The sequence below is a fragment of the Crocodylus porosus genome, unplaced genomic scaffold (genome assembly GCF_001723895.1).
Source record: "Crocodylus porosus isolate Cpor-Errol unplaced genomic scaffold, CroPor_comp1, whole genome shotgun sequence".
Classification (NCBI taxonomy): domain Eukaryota; kingdom Metazoa; phylum Chordata; order Crocodylia; family Crocodylidae; genus Crocodylus; species Crocodylus porosus.
This window is the reverse complement of record NW_017728918.1, coordinates 69,003,082-69,023,074: the sequence shown is the minus strand read 5'-3', so window position 1 is coordinate 69,023,074 and position 19,993 is coordinate 69,003,082. Positions and strand designations below refer to the sequence as shown.

Genomic DNA, 19,993 nt, shown 5'->3' with positions numbered 1-19,993 from the left:
GCCCAGAGACTTCAGCTGCTGATGGAGTCAGAACCATGCGGGGAGCAGTGGCCAAGCATGAACCCAGGGGTTGCAGCTTAACTCCTTGGAGGTCACATGTGGCCTGTGGGCCACCAGTTGTGTGTGGGCTATCAAATCTAGAGGTTTCCCAAGATCTATAGATGTGTGTAGGTGATCTATGAAGCACTTAACTGACCTTACCACCACTTCTCCAGCCCATACCTTTTGGTGGCCTGAAGCTGTCTGTCTTTGACTGACTGCCACCTGGCTTTGTAGTGGAAGCATCTGAGGATGATAAAGCTGCTTTGAGAAGTACCAGCTTTCAGTTGGACACCCTCAGACTCTAGAGAGAGTACAGCAAAACACAACAGCTCTGGACCCAAACCCAGAAATGCCAGCAAGCAACAGGTGAGTGGAGCTCCACTTCAGGAGAATTCTGCACATTTTCAGGCAGAAGAGCACATGACTGAGAAATGCAAGCACTTGTCCCTTCAGCAATCCATGCCCAAGATGCACTTGTTTTTATTCTCTTGCACTTCTTAAAGTGTGTCTGCACTCATCTGAGTATAATTAAACTTTTCTTGATCACAAAAAGTAGCTGAATAGATTTTCTTACCACTTAAAAGTATGAAATGAACAGTATGACATTGCAGCTTAAAAAGAACAATTTTTGTGAATGTATACATAAGTGAAAATAAGTGATTATAAGTTAAGGTGCAATCTTAGCTATATTATTTGTGGGAATGACTATTCATGAATCATTCCTGAGTTTGGCTCATCCATTAGTCATTCAATAATAGTAATGCTTACTTTTCTTTTTGGCTTTTCATACAACCACACAGTTATCATGCAGTGCACAGAAATGGCTTTATTCTTCATCATTCCCTACTTGTGATACTGGCCTGTCGTTACAGTAAATCTTACACCCATCTTAGGACAGGCCATAGATTCTTCATCACAAGGCTTAGCTCCCTTTTCTTGATCAGTGTAATCAGTTGTCTTTCGGAACGGCAGGATAAAATCTGCTTGTCCTGGAGACAGCTGAGGAAACGTAACATCAATATATTTCTGAAAAGCTTGTCTTGTGTCTGCTATTTCAGCTTCCAGGCTGTTTTTCCAAACTGTCATGTTTTCTAGTTGTTGGTTCAGAGTCTGTATTTGAGCTTCTGCTTCTTTCTGTTCGAGCAGTGTTTCTTCTAGTTTAACCTGATGTTCTGCTTTTGCTTCTCTGAGCTGCTTTTCAGTGTTCTCCTGATTCTCCTTTTGTGATATGTCCAAAGCAATATTCATTTCATACTGTTTTTCTTTTGTTAATTGATCAAACTTCTTCTGATACACTTCTTTAGCCAATATCTTAGCTTCATGGAGCTGCTCCATGTGCTTTCTATAAACAAGATATATTATTAAAGATTGTTAAAAAAAAATAAGTACTGTAGCACTGTGCAATGCTAACGTGTCTTATGCAACTACAAATACAAGTAAAATTATAACACAAAGTAGAAGAATGATAGGAATAAGCAGAATCAAAAAGGCTGTAAGGGGGAAATATTCTCCTTTGTACGGCAGACAACATTTTTGTGTCTATCACCTGTTCTACTTTATGGAGAACTTTTAATATTCAGTAGGCTGCATAGGCATTTTGCTCAGGAGAATCAGAAGAGGGTAGCTACATTGGTGTGGGGGTGCTATCTGCGTAAGAAAGTTCTACGGGATGGGGCCTTGTTTTCATAGTGAAAATGAAAATTTTAAATAATATAGCATAACAAAATATGGCTCTATTTGGAAAACCTGTTGAGAAGGGAACATTCTGTCATAACAGATCTGTGCTCTGAACTGTCAGAGTTATTTCTGTTGGTTTTGGTGACAAAAGTAAATTTTACTATTCTCATCTCACTGGAGAAGGAACACGATGAGTCAATATTAGCTTAATTAAGTAAAGGCAGAATTTGCCCTCACTTTCACCTGTCAAATTCCATTTCATTCAAATGAAAAAAATGGGTTTTGCACAAATGTAACTGAGAGCTGAGCTGGCTTGTAAAATTAATTTCTAGTGGTGATCTGTGTACCACGAAAAAAACCCTTAACTTTCAGACCCTACGATAAGTTTGTGGTACTGGCAATTAGAAGCAAAATACTGTTGTACTTCTAAATTAAGTGAATTTACATGAAATCAGCAAGACAATAGTAAGACTAAAATTCTGCATGGCCATTTATAGTCCCAGAGTGGGTAACAGAATTTCTTCTACACTTTAGTCAGGTAACTCAGAATTGATTGCAAGCTGAACTTTGGGGCTGCATCCAGACAAGCATGGATGTGCAGTATGTAGCGCAGCAGACCCGTCTGTGGCACCACACAACTGCACTTACAGGCATGCCTCGCACTGAAACCTTGCAGTGTGGGCAGGGGGGTGGCAGGTTGACTCCAAAAAATAGTGATCTCCCAGGGTCAAAAAATCCACACCAGAAAAAGGGGGGTGGTACATGTGGCAGCAGTGTGTGCAGCCCAAAACCAGAGCCTGTCCAGCCAGAGCCACACTCCGGCTGCTGGTCAGGCTCCCAGCTGCAGGAGTGCTGCAGCTGCAGTTCCCTGAGGCTCCCAGTACCCCAGGTAAGGCTGCTGGGGTCAGCACAGTTGCCTGCCCCAGCCTCCCCTATCCCACCTGGTGTAACCTGCCATGCTCCAGAGTGTGCATGGCATAGGCATTCCCCTTGGACAAATAGCAGTGATTCAAGGTATGCTGATGCTACTTGTCCCTGGGGAAACAAATGGCCACGTTCGTCTGGATGCGGCCTGATTGTCCACTAGGTGAAATATCATTCTGTCCTTGGTGCCTGAGAAACACGTATGTCTTCACATCATTGTCCTTAGTTATATATCCATCTGTATGCTTTGTGTCCATTCTAGAGATAGAATGTACTATTAGAATATTAGTGTTTAGTTATTTTGACAATGGACACCATAGAAAACCCTACACAGAGTGTTTTAGTAACTTGAGGCATACATTTTTGTTTATCTTTATAAAAATGAACAAACTGTTGAACTATAGAAAATGTCAAGAATACTTTTGCTGTTTGGCCATTTCTTTCAGTGCAGCCTCCCTTTCCTGTCTTCTGGCTTCAGCTACAGCTTGCATCTTTTCCAGAGCACATTCCATCTGGACGCGTTGAAGTTTGTGAGCCATGCGCTGTTCTGCAGCTTCAGATTCCCTCTTCAGTTCATCTTCCAGATACTGCTTCATAACTTTTCTTGTTTGCAACTCTGTTTCCTTAAAAGTAGTTTTAAATAGTGGGCAACAAAGTATTTTTTAATCTCTCATTAAGCCCCCACCCACACCTATAAAACTCAGAGGGAAAACAGCATTTCAATATATCACTGAAAGAAAACAGCCATAACTCATTGTATAAAACAGTTCATCTTCTTGTCTTGTACACTAAGGTCTATCAAAAATACTTAATAAACTGATGGCAAATAAATGAATTGTCAAATATTAGGAATTCTGAGATTTTGCAAAAGCAAGAGACATCTTGGAGCACAGCTCAGGACTACAGAATAAATTCCCAGAGGAACTGAGGGATATTGTAAATCTCACCACTTTCTATTCCAAATACCAGGATGATTTCTTTGACCTTCTGTATATAGGTATATAGCAGTGTGCGTGTGAGAGTAATGCTGCTTAATGCGTTAGCTGGAGGTGTGCAGGTACTACAATGCTGACAATAGTTTAAGGACTAATAGTATCAATATATAAAACAAATAGAATACACAGAATATACTTATAGAATATAGAACAGGATGTTGTAGAAACTTAATCACTGTTTGTAGTTGTTTCCCTTTATATAAATTTTTGTCGTTGGAACTTAGGTCAATAGCGACACGCATAAATGAAATCGAGTTTCTATACAATAAAATATTGCAGTTTTCCTGTTCAATTTATAAATGTTTGTAGAGTAACATACTTTCAGATGTTTCCTCTTTTAACTCACTTAGGCCCCAGCTCAACAAACAAGTTAAACACCTGAGCTTCCATGACAAAGAATGTAAAACTGTACTTAAAACTGAGCCCATGTTTAACTGTTGCGCTGACTGCAAAAATGATTTAATCATATGCTTTAAAGTCATTTTCTAAACTGGTGCCCTACTGCACATCTGTTAGAAAGCAACCAGGTTTCATACGATAAAAAGAAAAGTACAAAACTACCCAAAAATCCCACCCGTTCCTCCTCCCCACCAAAAAAGCCCAAGTATGTGTTCAGGCAGAACCAAAAAATTTAGTACGTCTAAACCCAATAGTCCAAGGCAAATTCTCTCACCCAACAGCAGATGTCAGATCCCAGCTGAACTGAGAAGGGCATACAGAAACATAAATACTTTTTTTTTAACATGCAGTAAGGGCATGGGCAGATGGTTAAAGTATGTTAACAGGATGCTGGGGACTTACTCTGTAAAAACTGATGTGCACTAACTGCCCAGTCATGTTTACCCTATGGTAAATGAAAGTTAAACCATAGTAAATCCTCCTCTGTGTCCTGGCTAGTAACTCGCTTTAATTTGACCATTTGCCCATATACTAGGTACCCTGTATATATATAGTTAATAAAATAAATCAGTTATACACTTGTACATTTCTACAGTAAAATATTTGGTATATTAAAAACAAAAGTAATGACTCCCAACCTTTAATTGCTGTTCGTGCCTTTTTTTAAGGTATTCTACAAATTCATTGTGTTCATCTGCTGCTCCCTCAAGGGCTTTTTCCAATGCATCTTCTTTTTGTATCTCAGCCTTTAAGAAAGGTCATAATTCAAACAGTTAGCTAAAGGAAAAGGACCAGATGTTATATCATCAATAACTCTATTGTTTTCCATTTAAAAAATAGAGTGCAATAATTCGAAATAAAGAGATGAAATGCCTCATGAGTTTGTCCCATTGGACAAAATTAGTCATTGTTCTTTCAAAAACAGACATACAGTGATCACTGTCAAAATGTTATTTGTTAACACGACTACCCATATAGTGGAGTTAAGATAATACATCCATGATGTATTTTAAGTTATAGGGCACTCCCAGTATCTCACATAGTACAGCCTGGACAAAAGCTGGCAAATGCTGATACTGTGGCCACGGTGCATTTCAGATACAAATATTTAAGCAAATATAAACTTACTCTTCATAATGTTAACATACAGGTGTTGGAATATTTTTAGAAATGTGCCTTGCTGAGCATGCACCGCAAGCAGTTTATGAATGCACAGCTTACTCTTAGCTGCAGTGAAATTAGTGGGAGTTTTGCTTTGACTGTTTGGGGCAGGACTTGCTATTTGTGCAGCAACAATTTTAGACTAGGAATGTCAAACATATGGTACATGGGTCAGATCCACTAAGTGGAGCCATACAATCTGGCCTGCAGGTTTCTGGACTGACCCTCCAAGCTATATGAGGCAGATGCCAGTCCCAGCCCATGCTCTGCATGTGGCACATGGGCTGACCCAGCACTGCATGCAGCACAAGGGATCCATCCGGGGCATTGGCTGCATACAGCAACTTGCCACAGCCCTGCATGTGGGCTCCACTGTGCATGGGTGACCTGGGACCCCATTTGGACTGGCACTGGAGCCAGCACAGGGCCAGTCTGGTACGGCACTACATTGCAGCCCATGCTCTGGCTCAGCCCCTATGCTGTGTGCAGCACCGGGTCCAGTCCACACCACATGTAGGGCAAGCCCTGGAGTGAGGCTGGCACATACTGTATGTATCATTCAGGCTCAACCTGGTGCCATAGATGTGGCATGCAACATGGTGGGGTTGGCCCCATCTGACCCGCACTGTCAGGCCAGAGGACTGTCAGGGACCTTCCTCTGGCCTGTGGAGCCAGATGAGTTTGACACCCGTTCTGGACTTATTGAGTGCCTATTCACGAGCAGCAAGGCTGCTCCAACATGTTGTAATTACACTGCGTTGGAGCACACTGCGTTGGAGCAGGCTCAATTAATTGAGTCTCCTGGAGCGTGCTAATTACTGCTTTCCAAAAGACTCCAGCGTCTAAAAGACTCATTGAACGAGCTTTAGTTAAAGTGACCATACCACATCTCTAAGTGTAGGGTTGCTGATGCACAAGATGCTTCAGGCACTTTAATTAGAGCGACTCTCAGAGCTGCTCTAATTAAAGTGCATCTCCCTCCCCCACTCCTAGATCATGTGTATAAACATCCATTATTGCCAATTATATAAATAGGCATTTGTAGTTGGTCAAAACACACAAACTCCAAAAAATAAATGATTCAATCAAGACTATGTGATTTGAGCTCAAAGGACTTAATCCATAATAACCACATTATGATAAACATTCAAAAGACTTGAAAGGACTCATCAACCTGGACTGACAGTGGTATAACTTTATTTACCACAAGCTGGAGGTCCTTCTTCAGTTTTTCAAGCCGTTCTTGTATTTCTAACTCCTTTTTTTCATGTTGTTGTTGCTGAAGCTCTGCTCCAATTTCTATGTTTATGAAATAAATGGATCATGAACAACATGCTACATGTGTAAAGAAAATTGTAAACTGTTTCTGACCGTTTGCTTTATTCACTGTTCAAATAGAAATGGTACACAAACGTGAATCCTCACTTCACTTATTATCACATACATGTAATTATACATAGTGCTATAAGTGCCATGGTGTATGCAGTGCTTTAAACTCAAGGGCTTAAGTCTTGATGCAGTAAAGGACTTCAATGCCTACAGCAATGCTTAAGCAGAACTGAAGCTGTGCAGCTGTTCAGAAAATAATCCCAGATTAATTGGGCTAGAGAGAGGAGCATGAGTCTATAGCCCACTGGCTATGGCACTCATCCAGAGGGGAGGAATCTGAGAAAGAATCTGAGATCTGGTTCTTGTTCCCATGACTGCTTATGCATTTTACATTGAACAGGATAAATATATCTACAGCTCCAGAACATCACCACTCATGTTCTGGGCAGGTAAAAAGTGCAGTGGTTAGGAGACTCTCCTGGAGGTGACAGCATATGAAACCTCTTAAACCGAAAGTAGCTCTGAATCCAGGTCTTTCACTTCCTAGGCAAGTGGTTCAACAACTGAAAGATCATTAGATCTTAATAAAAATAGAGGAAAAGGAATTATCACATGAAGCTACTTTCATTTCCCAGCCCAAACAAGCAGATATTCATTTACCATTGCATTGACTGGGGCAACCAGGTACAAATCCAGAGCAGAGCTTGAGCTCACACCTCTGGAGCCATGGTGAGATACCTTAGGCACACACTGTGACAGTATCAGGAGGTTACAAATTTAGACATTTTCCCCACCTCAGTTGAATAAATGTGGTCTCAAAGCTTTTATGGATATATTCCTAAATTTTTTTTCTGAGAGAGAATTAATTTACATCAGGAAAATAAAGAAAATTAAAAGAGTGAATACATTGAGTAATAAATTAATTTAAAAAGAAAAGGAGAGGAAAATACTTCAAAATAGAGTATTTTAAGACAGTCCTTAAAATGTCTTAATGTCTGCATCACCCACAGCTCCTGTAGAGAACACATACTTGATACTTGAAATAAGTCTTCGTATTAGTTTAAAATATAAGTACACCAAGCTTTATGCAATTACTTTTTGTAAGTCATGATTGAATATAGAAAGCATAACTCCTATAATATGTAAAATCACTGTTCAGAATATTTACGACAATAAGGCATATACCAGCTTAATTTGTTGGTATATTTCTAACTGTTGCTATTAATACTAACAAATTAACATATATTTTCTTCCAATTTTTAAATGATTATTGAAGTATTATAGATAATTTAATTAGAAACTTAGAGAGAGTCTTATGTGAGAGTACAATACTATCTTGAGTTATTCTGGCAGAATCTTGCTTATGAACTTTCCATAGCAAAGCTTGTAACTTTGTTTAAATATTAATTGAAAACAATTATACTCAACATTGTTGTGACCACGGTGTCCATAGTCATCATGAGGTAGTCTCTAACACCATTATTATTTTTCTCTCAAGCTATCAAGGTATTAAGCTAAGGCCCAGATACAGAACAAAGACTTAGAAGCAGGCTCCACTAGGATTTGTGTAGGTATAAAGGATCCTGGGTGGATCCCACTGCAAGGTGAAAGGACAGTATGATCCAAATATGATTCTTCTCCATCCACTTGAGCCTTACCAACAATTTTCAAACATGTATATAGGTAGCTTTCTCTTGTTCTTTACAGTGGGCAGATCTTAAACACCTTCAGTTACTGCTGTTTACTTGAAAAAAATAGTTATTTGTTATAGCGTATTTACAGGCAGTCCTCGACTTACAATGCTTCAAGTTACAACGTTTCACGGTTACAATGTTTATAAATTGACACCGTTTCAACTTTCTGACATCAGTTTCGACTTTACAACGCTTGATCTGCTACCAAGCCACACCAGCGAACATCTGTTCAAACTTCCTTGGACACTTTCTTTAAGAAAGCAGACAAGACTCCAGAAAAACCTGCAGCCAAGGCTCCTGAGAAGACTCCGGCCAAGAACGCTTCAAAAAGTCCAACCAAGAGCCTTTCGAAGAGTCCAGCAAAGTCACCTCAAAGAAGTCCTTCCAAATCAAGATGATTGATATTTACAATATAAATACATTACTGTAGCAATATTACTCATCTATAATTGATCAAGCACAAAATTCTGGGGTATTTCTAGTGAAAATAGGCTATGGGGCCTTCGCTCAGGAACCAATCCCCCATAATAACATTTTTTTTTATAAGAAAATTGGTTCTGAGTTACAATGTTATGACTTAAGATGCAGTTTCCAGGAACCATTTGTGTCATAAGTCCGAGGACTGCCTGTATATGTATTCATAAGTAAGTATATTTTCCTCTGAGCAACCAAGAAAGGCCATCAGACTTAAGCTGTAAATGTCTTGTGAATGTTGAGAGTAGGTGTAGAGAGCTACAATTTGCATATTCCTGATTCTAGAATTACAAATGAACAATTTGGAAACAAACTTACCCAATATATCCCGGTGCGTATAAAACCGTGTTTTGTAAGGCTTATATTCCCGAATCCGTTCAAAGGTGGCAGGAGAAGGAGGTGGTGGTATAATTTTTGAACAAATGGCACAGCAAACAAAAGAGTTTAAATCTGGATTCCTAATCATGTCTGTATTCAAGTAGTTTTATCTAATTAAGGAAGTTACTTAAATGTCAGAATTATATTCTAGTTGGAATAAAATCAGGCCTCATTGCTGCCAGTAAAAGAAGGTTTACTTCTTCCACAGAAAATGTGCTGGTCAGTAAAAACATAGAATCATCCACCATTATTTTTTAGGGTATCTAAAAGATTCGCTTGCAGGTTAGGAACACAAATGCTGAGGAGCTCAATCCCGTGATGCAGACAGATGATGAGAAAAGCTTCATTATCTGACCTTTTGCTGTCTTAAAACAATCTCCTACCTAGCAACTGTTACTAGGCAGGACAAGCTTTGCTCACAAAAGCACTTTGGTTCGTGTCTGGTGTTAGACCAGCATCTCAGCAGACTTTTCATTCATTATTTAAAGAATGTCAATACTTTCAATTGACACCAAGCTTAAAGGGGTTTTTAAAGTATGTAGTAGCGGCTTTTGTTTATAGGTTTGGCTTGCAGTGGTTTTGGTGAACAGAAATGTCACCACTGCTAATAAGAATGGGAGGCCTGCCATCTGAAAAAAGTCTCCACGTAAAAAATCATTTTGATTTATAGTTCCTGCCAGGCTTTCCTGTTAACTTCTCTTACTATCACTGAGAAGGAAAGCTACAGAAAAATGAGGAAACTAAAATGCACTGATGCTATTTTCTTGCCCCCAATACATGTACAAGCAGCTGTGCTGGGGAGTGGTGAGTGTACCTATTTTGTCATTCTAGAATTAGCCTGTATTAATCTCAGTGTGCATGCTGTTTTTATAGGAATCAGATATTTAACGTTTGATGACTGACAACACTATTCTTATATTGCCCATCAATCCACTATATGGCCACATCCAGATGAGTGAGCATGTGCCTGTTGCTGTGCTTCAAAGCAGTTTGAGATGCCACAATAGGCACACTAGGAATGAAAAAATGTTCTGCACGGACTCATTGTGATACCAGGAAATCCTAGTATCAATGAAATCCTAAATCCCACACTGGGAAAAAGCGGCGCAAGGCACATACAGCAGTGGATAGACCTAGGCTCTGTCCCAGATGAGCAGGGATGTGGGGAACTGTGGGAGTGGCATGGACTGTGTGGGTGGGGGGGACTCTGGGTGTGGGGGGCTGCTCAGGAGGTGTGGGTCCCCTACCTGCCTGCCTGCTGGCATGGCACACAGCCCCCACCACAGCAGCAGCGGGCCATCAGGGTGCTCATGGCCCACTACTGGCAGAGACCCAGTGCCACCTGTGCCACATGGAGCTGACCTGGCCTAGCCTACTGGCATGTGCCTTCAGGCAGAACCAGGCCAGCTCTTGCTTTCACTGTATGCTACAGTGCCCATATCACAGCCCAGACAGCTATGTCATCTGGATCTGGGTCTGGCAGGCATACAGCCATGGGGCTACAGATTCAAGGGGGCGAATGGTATCTTAGGTGGCAGCAGGTCACAGCCAGGCATCAGGCCCCACTGCCAGACTGCTGCAGTGGGTAGGGGGTGCAGGGGCCACTCTAGGTCAGGGCTGCTGCAGCAGTCCAGCTGATGCAAGGGGCTAGCATCCGCAGATACCAATTGGCCCAGTCTCAGAAGCTCACCAGAGCTGCTCCCTAGGGCAGCTTTCTTTACTGCTGGAGCCAGCACAAGTTTCCCAGCCTCTGGTGCCCCTGGCTGAAGATCTGGGAGAAGCGCGGCAGGGTCAGTTTGCCCCAAGTGGCACAATTTGCCCCAAAGTGCACGTTCAGGCATGTGTACTGAGGCACAAAGCTCCAGCACAAATTTGTGCTGTTGCTATTTGAGCTGCTGCAAGCACACTTGCCTGAATGTGTGTGCGCGGCCTGTGGTTGCATCCAGATGAGCGCGGCCGAGCAGTATGTGGTACTGCAAACACATCTGCAGTGCCACATGCCACGCTGTCAGCTGTTCTCTGTACTGCAGTGGGGCGCTGCCCATGCATGTGCTGCTCCATTTTTTTTCAATGGATTTTTTAAAAAACCTGGCTACCCAAGGGTAAAAAAAAATGCAGAAAAAGCCCACAAAGCAGTGCATGCACAGGCAGCGCATGTGGCTGAAAAGTGGAGCTGGGTTGCCTGGAGCTGCACTCTGGCTGTCAGCCGGGTTCCATGCAGTAGGATCACCACAGCTGCAGCCCTGGGACGCCCCAGATACAGCTGCTGTGGGGCCAGCACAATGCTGGCCCCAGCCTCCCCTACTGCTCCCAGGATAATTTGCCGCATGCCAAAGCACGTGTGGCAGGGGCATTCCCCAGGGTCAAGTAGCTATGGCACAAAGTGCTCTGCTGCTACTTGTCCCCAGGGAACCAAACATCTACACCCATCTGGATACAGCTTATCTGTTTTGTATTTGTCCTGTTTCCTCCATTTTCTGTATATTATCTGTGTATTATTAAGGGATTTCTTCTTAAAGTAATTGCTAAGAGTAAAGAAGGATGAACCTTATCTGAAAAAATAAAAGCAAGGCTGAACATTCCTTCAATCTACAGTGTTTGGTTTTGCTTAGCTAATTAGTTCTAATTTCAGTCAATGGACACCACCACCAAGTAACCTTCTCAGACAAGCTCCCCCCTAACACAATCATACTTGGACTTGCAGTTAGTTAAATAAAAACATCCTCTCTCTCCATTTTCATTTATTATTTTCTATTATTTATTTATTTAGCTCTTGGTGCTAAATCATGTTCTGCACAAATCACTGGCTCAGAGGGTTGTGTGTCAAAAAGCACCTCTGTGCTGTGGCAAGATTTTGGTTTGTGGTCAGAAAGGTTAGAAAGTTTGGTCGCTCAACTGCAAGCCTGTTTGAGATGTTTTTGCTCCCTAGGACTAGAGCATCTCTTATAGGATTTTTTTCCCCTCAGCAGTACATTTTATAATACGTCAATTATCTGGGTTTAAATTCAAACGGACTGCCTACTTCAAGTTGAAAAATATTCAGCCAAAATTGTTCATCTGTTCCTGAAGATGAAGCTAGGAAAAACATGGTTCTTCCCTGTTTGACAAATCCTGGTGACCTTTATTGAATGCTTTAGTGCCTCTGTGCTTTGCAGCAGACACTTTGATTTTGGCTGAGGCATGCAGACTCCATTGGAGATGTGCCTTTTGCCATCCCTGTTAAAAGTTTACCCACATTTGGCCAAGTTGCCATGTTTTGGAAAATAAGTTTGCACATGCTCAGTAGATATTTAATAGTTATTAGCAAGCAAATTCCCAAAGATTCTGTTCATGTTGGGCACACTCCAGGCTGGAGTGAAACAGGACTTCCCCTGTAATTGTTGCACTTGGTTGATGTGGGGTGGATCTGATTAGCCCCAGGCCAGACAGATCTGGGAGTCTTCTCATGGACCCTCCTGCTGGGGCTATAGAGCAGGGGTAGACAAAATGCAGCCCATGGGCCGGATGCGGGCTGCCACCATTATATCTGGCCTGCAGGGCCCCTAAAAAAATTAGAAAATTAATATTAATCTGCCCTGGGCTGCCTGTCATGCAGCCCTTGATGGCTTGCCAAAACTCAGTAAGTGGCCCTCCGCCCAAAATAATTGCCCGCCCCTGCTATAGAGCATGGAGAAGGAAGCTGCTTCATTTGAGTACAGACAGAAAAGAAGCCAGACCAGTAAAGATTGAGGGACAATATTACAGAACAAGGATCCTGGGATTGAGGAAGTGAAGGAGATGGGGGAAAAGGGGAGGGGGTGCTGGGATTCGGGACTATGACTGGCTTCACAAGGAGACTGGGGCCAAAGGCCAAAGAGGGACACAGGACTGGGAACTAGAAACCACTGGGTAATCAGAAGAAGAGACTGAGATAAAATAAGGTGCTAAGGAAGGAGGTAGGTTGAAGAGAGAAAGTACCTGATGTGAAAGGGGAAATGGATCTGATGAGGAGGCAGAGTAAGAGGAGAAAACTGAGACTGACAAGCGAAGAGATAAATCAAGTTGCTAGGTAGTGAAGCAATAGTATACTGATGCAAGAAGCCCAAGGAGGATCTGGGAAACCAACACAGACAAGGCTAAAAAGGAGAGCATAGGCCAAGGTTCACCCAGAGGTAAAGATCACAGAGGGGGACCCACAAAGTCAAGGCCCAACCGAACTCATGAGACAAACAACAAAAAAGCACGGGTAGAAGTCAGATTCAAAATAATGCCCAGCAGTCGATGCCAAATGGAGAATAGTGGGCATTGGGTATGTCTACACATGCTGTTAATATGCAGCAATAAATTCTGGTGCATACTGTACCAGAGTTCATTGCTCACGGGTGCTGCATTTATATGTATACCTGGTACTGTAGCACACTCAGCCAGGTTGGAGAAGCCCCAGCTGGCAGAGGATCTAGGGGGTCAGCCTGTTAGCCTGGGGCTGCTCTGACATGGCTGAACATGCTGTGAAGGGGCTTCATGGGGTACAAGTGTGCTTCAGTGAGGCTAGTTGGCAAGCAGCCCCTGCACTGAAGCACCCTTGTACTCCATCCAGCTGCATTGTATGTCTACATGTGCAATGCTGTGGAGTAAAAAACACCACAGCAGGATAGTGCTTGTATTTAATTAGTTTCCTGGAGCCTAATAGGACTGCACATGTAGACACGCAATGTTTACTGCAGAGCTAGTCTACTCTGCAGTAAATGTCTTCTGTAGACACACCCACTGAGTGCCAAAGAAGTCCAAGGAGCTAAGGCAGGGTTGGGCAATTATTTCGGGCAGAGGACCACTTACTGAGTTTTGGCAAGCCATCAAGGACCGCATAGCAGGCAGTCGGGGCAGATAAATATTCATTTTCTAAATTTTTTAGGGGCCCCGCAGGCCAGATAGAATGACCTTGGCAGGCCGCATCCAGCCCCCCGGGCACATTTTGCCCCCCCAAGCTAAGAATAACACCCTTGAGAACTCTGTGGGGAGACATGAGGTAACAAGATAACAGAACAAGAAAGAACATAAGGGTGAAGAAATAAATAGCACTTGGCTACCAGCTTAATAGTATGCAGCCACCATGGCTGGTATATTGAAGGCAGCTGGAGGCTTGTAGGGCAGGGGAACAGCAAATGCACTCTGGCAAGGAATACCCTCCCACAGACCTTACATGAAACAGGAGTGAAGCAGGAGGCAAGGTAGCCCTCACTGCCTTGGACAACATGGTGAGGCTGTGCCAGCTGGGCCACTCTGTGGGCTAGGCAAGCACCAGGGAATTCACTTGGTCCTTTCTGCTGTTTAGAACTCAGATGGAAACTGTGCAAGGTGATCACCTCTACCAACAACAGATGTGGTTGCCATGACAAGTTTGCAGGCCTGGAGGAGGTATAAAGACAGGCAACTCAGGGAGGTCTGGAAGGAGACAAGAAATTATTCTGGCCATAATATAGCTCTCAGAGAAGGCAGAAGAAAGAGTGCATCAGCATGCTCTTTATCAGACTCCTAGCACTCAAATGGATTCATTGCTATATTCAAGAGGAAGGATCAAGACATACTCACAGACCCAGCCAGAGCTATCTATGACCAATTGGGTCCAGATTATGATTGGACAAACTCAATTCTAACATCTGATTTTGAACTCTTGACTGTTCATCTTTAATATTAACATCATTTTGCTGGTGAAGTTATTTAAAAATGTATTTAAGTTTCTGTGTATAACATTTAATCTATCTTCATATTAATAAAGTATCCTGTGATTTTAGGATGTCCTTTACTTAGATCATCTTGATTCCAATGACTTGCATTAAATTGTAAACATAAATGTTTTTCAAGCTAGCTTTGAATGGATTCTTATTTTTTCTAAAGTATTTGTTCTCACAGCTTTTTTCACTAGAAGTCAACAGAAATATTTTTGTCAGTATCTTACCAAATATTTTAAAATACATTTGTCAAATGTTTTGCTTGTTTAAAACTAGGTAGTTGCAATACTAAAAATGCCAATTTTTGCAGATCATATCTATTACCTTTTCCCCACAAACAGTATGCCTTGAATTAAAAGCCTGTCATTATTTTCAACGGAAATTATGGTTCAACTCATCTTGCTATGACAGAAATTTAAAGGCATTTAAAGAGCAGTTTTCACATGTTAATTATGCTTCTTCCTAACACAAATTCTAAGCATCAGAGACAATGGTTCTTAACAATACTTTTAATACTGTGCATAACTTATATATAATTTATAGGTATACACATGGTATTTCATAATCATAACGCAACTTAAAGTGGATTAAATTTCAAAAGAATCATTTATTCATTATTTTAAGAACTGAATAGGGAAAAAGCACTCAGGATACCGACTTATAAAACTGATTCAGATCAATAGATTTGGAAAGTTTACTGCCAGTCAGTTTATTAATGTTTGTCCTGTTAGTTATCAGTTCTTTAATCCCACTTGGAAGTTTTCCTTCTCATAGACCTGGTTCCTTCACTGTCAATAGCTTCATAGAGGTCCTTTTTATTCTCTTGTGTTGTATGCAAGTAACCAATGTAGGCCACACACAGTGTGATTGTTATGAGTCCAAATGCCATTACAGGTTTGTTCTGTTTAAAAAAAAAAAAAGGCAGTTAAAACACAAACTTTAGTCAAAACTGGGGTTGTTTTATTTATCATGTACATCAAATTCTTAACACCTGACCTGCAAAGTGACCAGTAAACTTTAAGGATATTAGTACTCGTGCCCTTTTGATACTTAAGCAATTCCCTTCAAAAAGACGACAGACTCGACTTTTTCCAGGGATTAAAATATTTTCCTATAAAATGCTACCTAGTTAAAAGAAACTAAAAAATTCCTTCCCATCCCCTTCATGAGGCCCCAGTGTGGATCACATATACTGTGTCATGGATCAACAGAAAGCTGAATTCCTAAGTGACAAGACCAGTTGATAACATGCTCAATCTGGATACCATTGGCACAAGAAGTCTGATCCTCTCAAACAAGTTTTTACTTTTTTCCCTTGCAAAAACACTTATAAATTATTGCCGCATCCTATGCTTCACTGAATGCACCAGAGAATGTGCAACCTCATTAATGTTGCTGGACTATGTAGATAAACATAAACAGAATATCATCTACTTAACTGCTAAAGCAAATATTACAACAAAGAACATACACTGACATCTTCCAGTTATGTCAGGAACCCATACAAATGTACATTTAAAGTAATTTTCCACATTACCTTAATGAGATTGTTTTATAATGCTGTATTAGAAATAATAGGCAAACATCTCTTGGATATTTTTCCAGCCATTCTTTTTGTTTCAAAGCTACTGCTTTTCATGTATTAACTGCCTGTTGGGGGGGGGGGGCATCTATAATTGGTACCAGAAGATAACAGCCTCTCCTTTCTGCACAGCCTTCCAAAGCTTGCTAGCATTGCAGAGGCTGGTGCCAACACCATGTAATGGGATGTACCAGATCAGCAAAACCTGCTGCTTGGCTACCCACTGCTGTCTGCCAGCTGTATTTTGTTTGGTGATAATCACCTAAGAGAAAGGTAAAGCCTAAATATGTGTGCTAACTGGTTCTAAAAGTTTTGTAAAGAGAAGTGGGAACATGTGCTAGCATGGAGGCCTTTAAAAAATAAAAGGGCCTAAATTTAAGGAACCCAAACCCCCCTATTTTAAAAATAAACATTTTCTTAAAACTTTAAAAACCTCAGAACCCCTTTTCTTTACCCTGTTAAAAACAGAGAAGGGAGGCTCCCTGTTACTGAAAATATTGACTCTCAGGATGCCAACATCCTTATGGAGTTCCTTTGACCTTACTGGGATCAGATACAAAAAGTCCAACAATATACAGGGGGAAATTAAAGCTATGTTTACACAAAGCAATGTCAAGTGCTCAGAGAAAAAGTATTTTTAGTGATGGCATGCTCTTGTAAACAGAGCAGTTATTAAAGCTCAAGTCAGAAGCGCCTCTTGAAACAGTCTCTGAGTAAGTGTCTTACAGGTTTAATGAAGAGCTCGGGGTTCACGGCACGGAACAGGGTGGTGGTTTGCACGCCCCGGAGTCCTGGGCTCCGACAGCCCCTTTCCTTGGGAGCTTCGTTTGGGGCACTCGGTGGCTCAGAGGCTGAGGGCATCTTGACACACGCTGAAGTGTGACCTAGGAACAAAATTAAAAATAAATCTTCAAAACAAAAGTGTCCGGGATCCATCCATGTCCCCCCAGCTCCGCCTCCTCCTCTGCCCAGGCCATCCATTCCTCCCCCCAATCTTTTGCCACTGAAGCAGGTGCTTTCCTCAGGCAACTGCTACTGCTGTTCTCCATGTTTTGAGGGAGTGGCTCTGGCCTGTCCCTGGGGTAGTGAGGGGCACCGCCCACAGCTACTCTCACTGCTTGCCCTGCCCCAAAACAGCCCCTGGTTGCTCCAAAACTCTCATCTTCCTTTCCCATAATGGGCCGCAGGGGCCCATGATACCAAGAGCGCGTCGGGGCCTGGCCAAGCCCCTGCCCCATCTCTGTGCACAGGGAGACCTCCCGGGCAGGGGCAGACCCCTCCCCCATCAATAGGGTCCGCGCGCGAGTGGGGGGGGGTGTTGCACACGACGCGCCCTTCCCCCCACGCCGCACCAGCCCCTCGCGCCCCCTACTGGGGGAAAGCCGCCAGCCAAGCCCCGCCCTTCTGCTGCCGCGGGGGGTGACGGGAGCGGCCCGACACTGCAGGGGATCGGCCCGCCCTAGCCCCGCCTCCTCCTGCTCTGCTCCCAGCCAATAGCCGCCCGGCGGCCCCGCGCCCAATCAGCACCCGTCTCACGCGGGAGGAACGTGCGCAGAGGGGGGTGGCGCTGGGGCGGGTGTGGTGACGCAGAAGCGTAACATTGTGGCCCTGCCCGGCGTTCTTAACGTCCTACTGTGACGCGGCGGCGGTTGTAGCGAGGGAAGAGCCTTGGTTTTTAATCAGAAGGTGAATAAACGATCTTGTTCTCGTTGCAGTAAGAGCGCTGGTAAAGATGTCCTCCTTCCAGAGAGGGCGGCTGGAGAGGCCCGCGGGTACCCGCCTGCACTGGGGGGCTCTCTGGGTGATGGGCATCCCTGGCCCTTCATGGCCCCCCGGGTGACCCTGCGCTCTGCATGACCCCTCCTAAGCACTGCTTCCCCTGTGGCCATAATCAGGTCTCAGAACGGGGGGGGGTGGACCCTGCACAGGTGCAAATAGGACCATGACAAATGTTTACCCAGATTTTGCCCAAGGCAGGTGCCCAACTGCCAGGGAAACGCCACAGGCTAGGCCTGTGTGGGTGGGGCCGTGCGGGTTGTTTCTGTGACAGGTTGTGCCTTCTAGCCATCCAAGCAGTATTAGACAAGTGCTGGGTGGTCCCCAGGTTTGCAGCTCAGACACATTTCCCAGACCCCTTGCAGAGGCTGTAGAAATGCAAACATCAGCCAGGACAAATAGCCCCAACATGTTCACCTTGAACAGATTTGGGGCCAATGTCGTATTTCAGGTGTTTGGACCTGAATTCTTGATCTTCAGCTCCCCTCTAAAACCCTGGGGGGCACTTAAATCATGACCACACTTGTCAGACTTCTTTGCCTCACTTACAACAAGGTCAGATGGTTAGTCTGGCAGAGAGAAGACTGAGCTGGGTTTTGATAAGCAAGAGTTTTTGCAGGTGATATATTTTATTGGACGAACTGCCTGGTTGGGACAGACCAAAATGTGGTAGGAGTCTTCCTGAAGGGGGTGAGAAACGAAGATGGTGATAGGTTTTTCTCGGTGGCTGTAGGGGACAGGACTTGAGCTGCAGCAGAGAAAATTTGGGCTGGAGATTAGGAGGAACTCTCTGACCATGGGTGCCATTACCCATTCACGGTAGCAATTGCTACCTACAGTTAAAATGCAAGCAGACTTGCTTTCAAGCACTTTGGCACACGTTAAATGCCCTTGTGGTGTGGCAGAGTTGTTCCCTTTCAGGCAAAGGTCATCTCCAGGGATCCAGGTTTTCCATTTCTCATGGTAAAACAGAACCCCTTTCACACAGATTTATTTCCCTGGCTCACTTTCCCCCTGGAGCCTTTGAAGTAAGTGGGGCTTGCAGGGGTCTGGGGGCCAGCTAGGGGCTTCCTCCGGCAGTGCTGGAGGGGCCGGGGGGTGGGGCTGCAGGAGTGGGGAAGTGGTTCCAGGCTCCATGTGCAGCTTCCCACACACGTGAAGGGCTGGTTGGGAAGCTGCACATGGAGGCATAAAGTCACGTATCATTGTGCTGGGTGGGCTCCTGCTTGCCTCCATGAGCTGCTTCCTCCTGGAGTGCTGGAAGCCCCACGTGGTCGTGGACAGCCTGCCCAACCCGATGGCGTACAGATCCTTGTCCACTCACCATCGGGAAGCTGCCCGTGGAGGCACGGAGCCTACCTGGCCCTATGGCTCCTACCTGTAGTGCCACAATCTGCATGTGCTGGCATGGAGCCAGCCCAGTCTGGTTCAGAGGTGTGCACCAGTAGGCAAGGCTGGCTCCATGCTAGCATGTGCAGGCCCTGGGACTCAGCCAGAGGCATGCCCCACTGGGGGCTCTGCCTGCAGCGGCCGTGAGCACCCTGAGGGCCTGTTGCCTGATGCTGTTGAGCCACTGGTGGTAGAAACTGCACCACAAACCACACAGCCACCCACAAACTCCATGCCTATACCCCACCACACCCCAACCATACAAAGTACATGCATGTATTTTTAAGAAGGTTCAAACAGTGTTATATTTTGTTTAATTTGTAAAACGAAAGTAATTCACTTGGCATAATCTTGAGTTTTTCTGCTCATAATTTTGAATTTTTTATGGGCATGACTCCCCAGGGTGTACAGAGTGGTCTCAGCAGCAGCTCTGGTTTTCCATGGTGAAAAAATATATCAGTACTT

The 19,993-nt window shown here is 43.6% G+C and overlaps 2 protein-coding genes across 7 annotated transcripts; both read right to left on the bottom strand.

Moving 5' to 3' along the window:
- Window positions 1-863: 863 nt before the first annotated feature.
- On the bottom strand, window positions 864-10,033 carry CUNH6orf163 (chromosome unknown C6orf163 homolog). Its single transcript, XM_019537711.1, has 5 exons — window positions 9,014-10,033; window positions 6,403-6,497; window positions 4,676-4,783; window positions 3,064-3,266; window positions 864-1,384 (listed from the first exon to the last, which is right to left on the bottom strand). The coding sequence occupies exons 1-5, from the start codon at window positions 9,159-9,161 to the stop codon at window positions 886-888; spliced, it is 1,053 nt and encodes a 350-aa protein (XP_019393256.1). The 5' UTR covers window positions 9,162-10,033; the 3' UTR covers window positions 864-885.
- A 4,378-nt stretch (window positions 10,034-14,411) lies between these two features.
- Window positions 14,412-17,808, bottom strand: SMIM8 (small integral membrane protein 8). Of its 6 annotated transcripts, none has more exons than XM_019537713.1 (3): window positions 17,090-17,486; window positions 15,558-15,682; window positions 14,412-14,494 (listed from the first exon to the last, which is right to left on the bottom strand). In XM_019537713.1, exons 1-3 carry the CDS (start codon window positions 17,342-17,344, stop codon window positions 14,485-14,487), a joined length of 390 nt encoding a protein of 129 aa, XP_019393258.1. In that variant the 5' UTR covers window positions 17,345-17,486; the 3' UTR covers window positions 14,412-14,484. The 6 variants fall into 6 exon arrangements, with proteins under 6 accessions (XP_019393258.1, XP_019393261.1, XP_019393260.1 ...); XM_019537716.1 differs by lacking the exon at window positions 14,412-14,494 and adding an exon at window positions 17,764-17,808 and having other exon boundaries at window positions 15,272-15,682; window positions 17,090-17,247; XM_019537715.1 differs by lacking the exon at window positions 14,412-14,494 and adding an exon at window positions 17,716-17,764 and having other exon boundaries at window positions 15,272-15,682; window positions 17,090-17,247.
- Between the last annotated feature and the right edge of the window lie 2,185 nt (window positions 17,809-19,993).

Bases quoted from the DNA above. Each gene is read 5' to 3' on its own strand.
- CUNH6orf163 (XM_019537711.1), bottom strand. From the start codon at position 9,161: ATGATTAGGAATCCAGATTTAAACTCTTTTGTTTGCTGTGCCATTTGT. The intron at 6,498-9,013 runs GTAAGTTTGTTT...TCATAAACATAG, and splicing joins TACGCACCGGGATATATTGG to AAATTGGAGCAGAGCTTCAG. The intron at 1,385-3,063 runs GTATTCTTGACA...TCTTGTTTATAG, and splicing joins GAAATGGCCAAACAGCAAAA to AAAGCACATGGAGCAGCTCC.
- SMIM8 (XM_019537712.1), bottom strand. From the start codon at position 17,344: ATGGATGGCCTGGGCAGAGGAGGAGGCGGAGCTGGGGGGACATGGATG. The intron at 15,683-17,089 runs GTAAGACACTTA...TTTTTTAAACAG, and splicing joins CCGAGCTCTTCATTAAACCT to AACAAACCTGTAATGGCATT.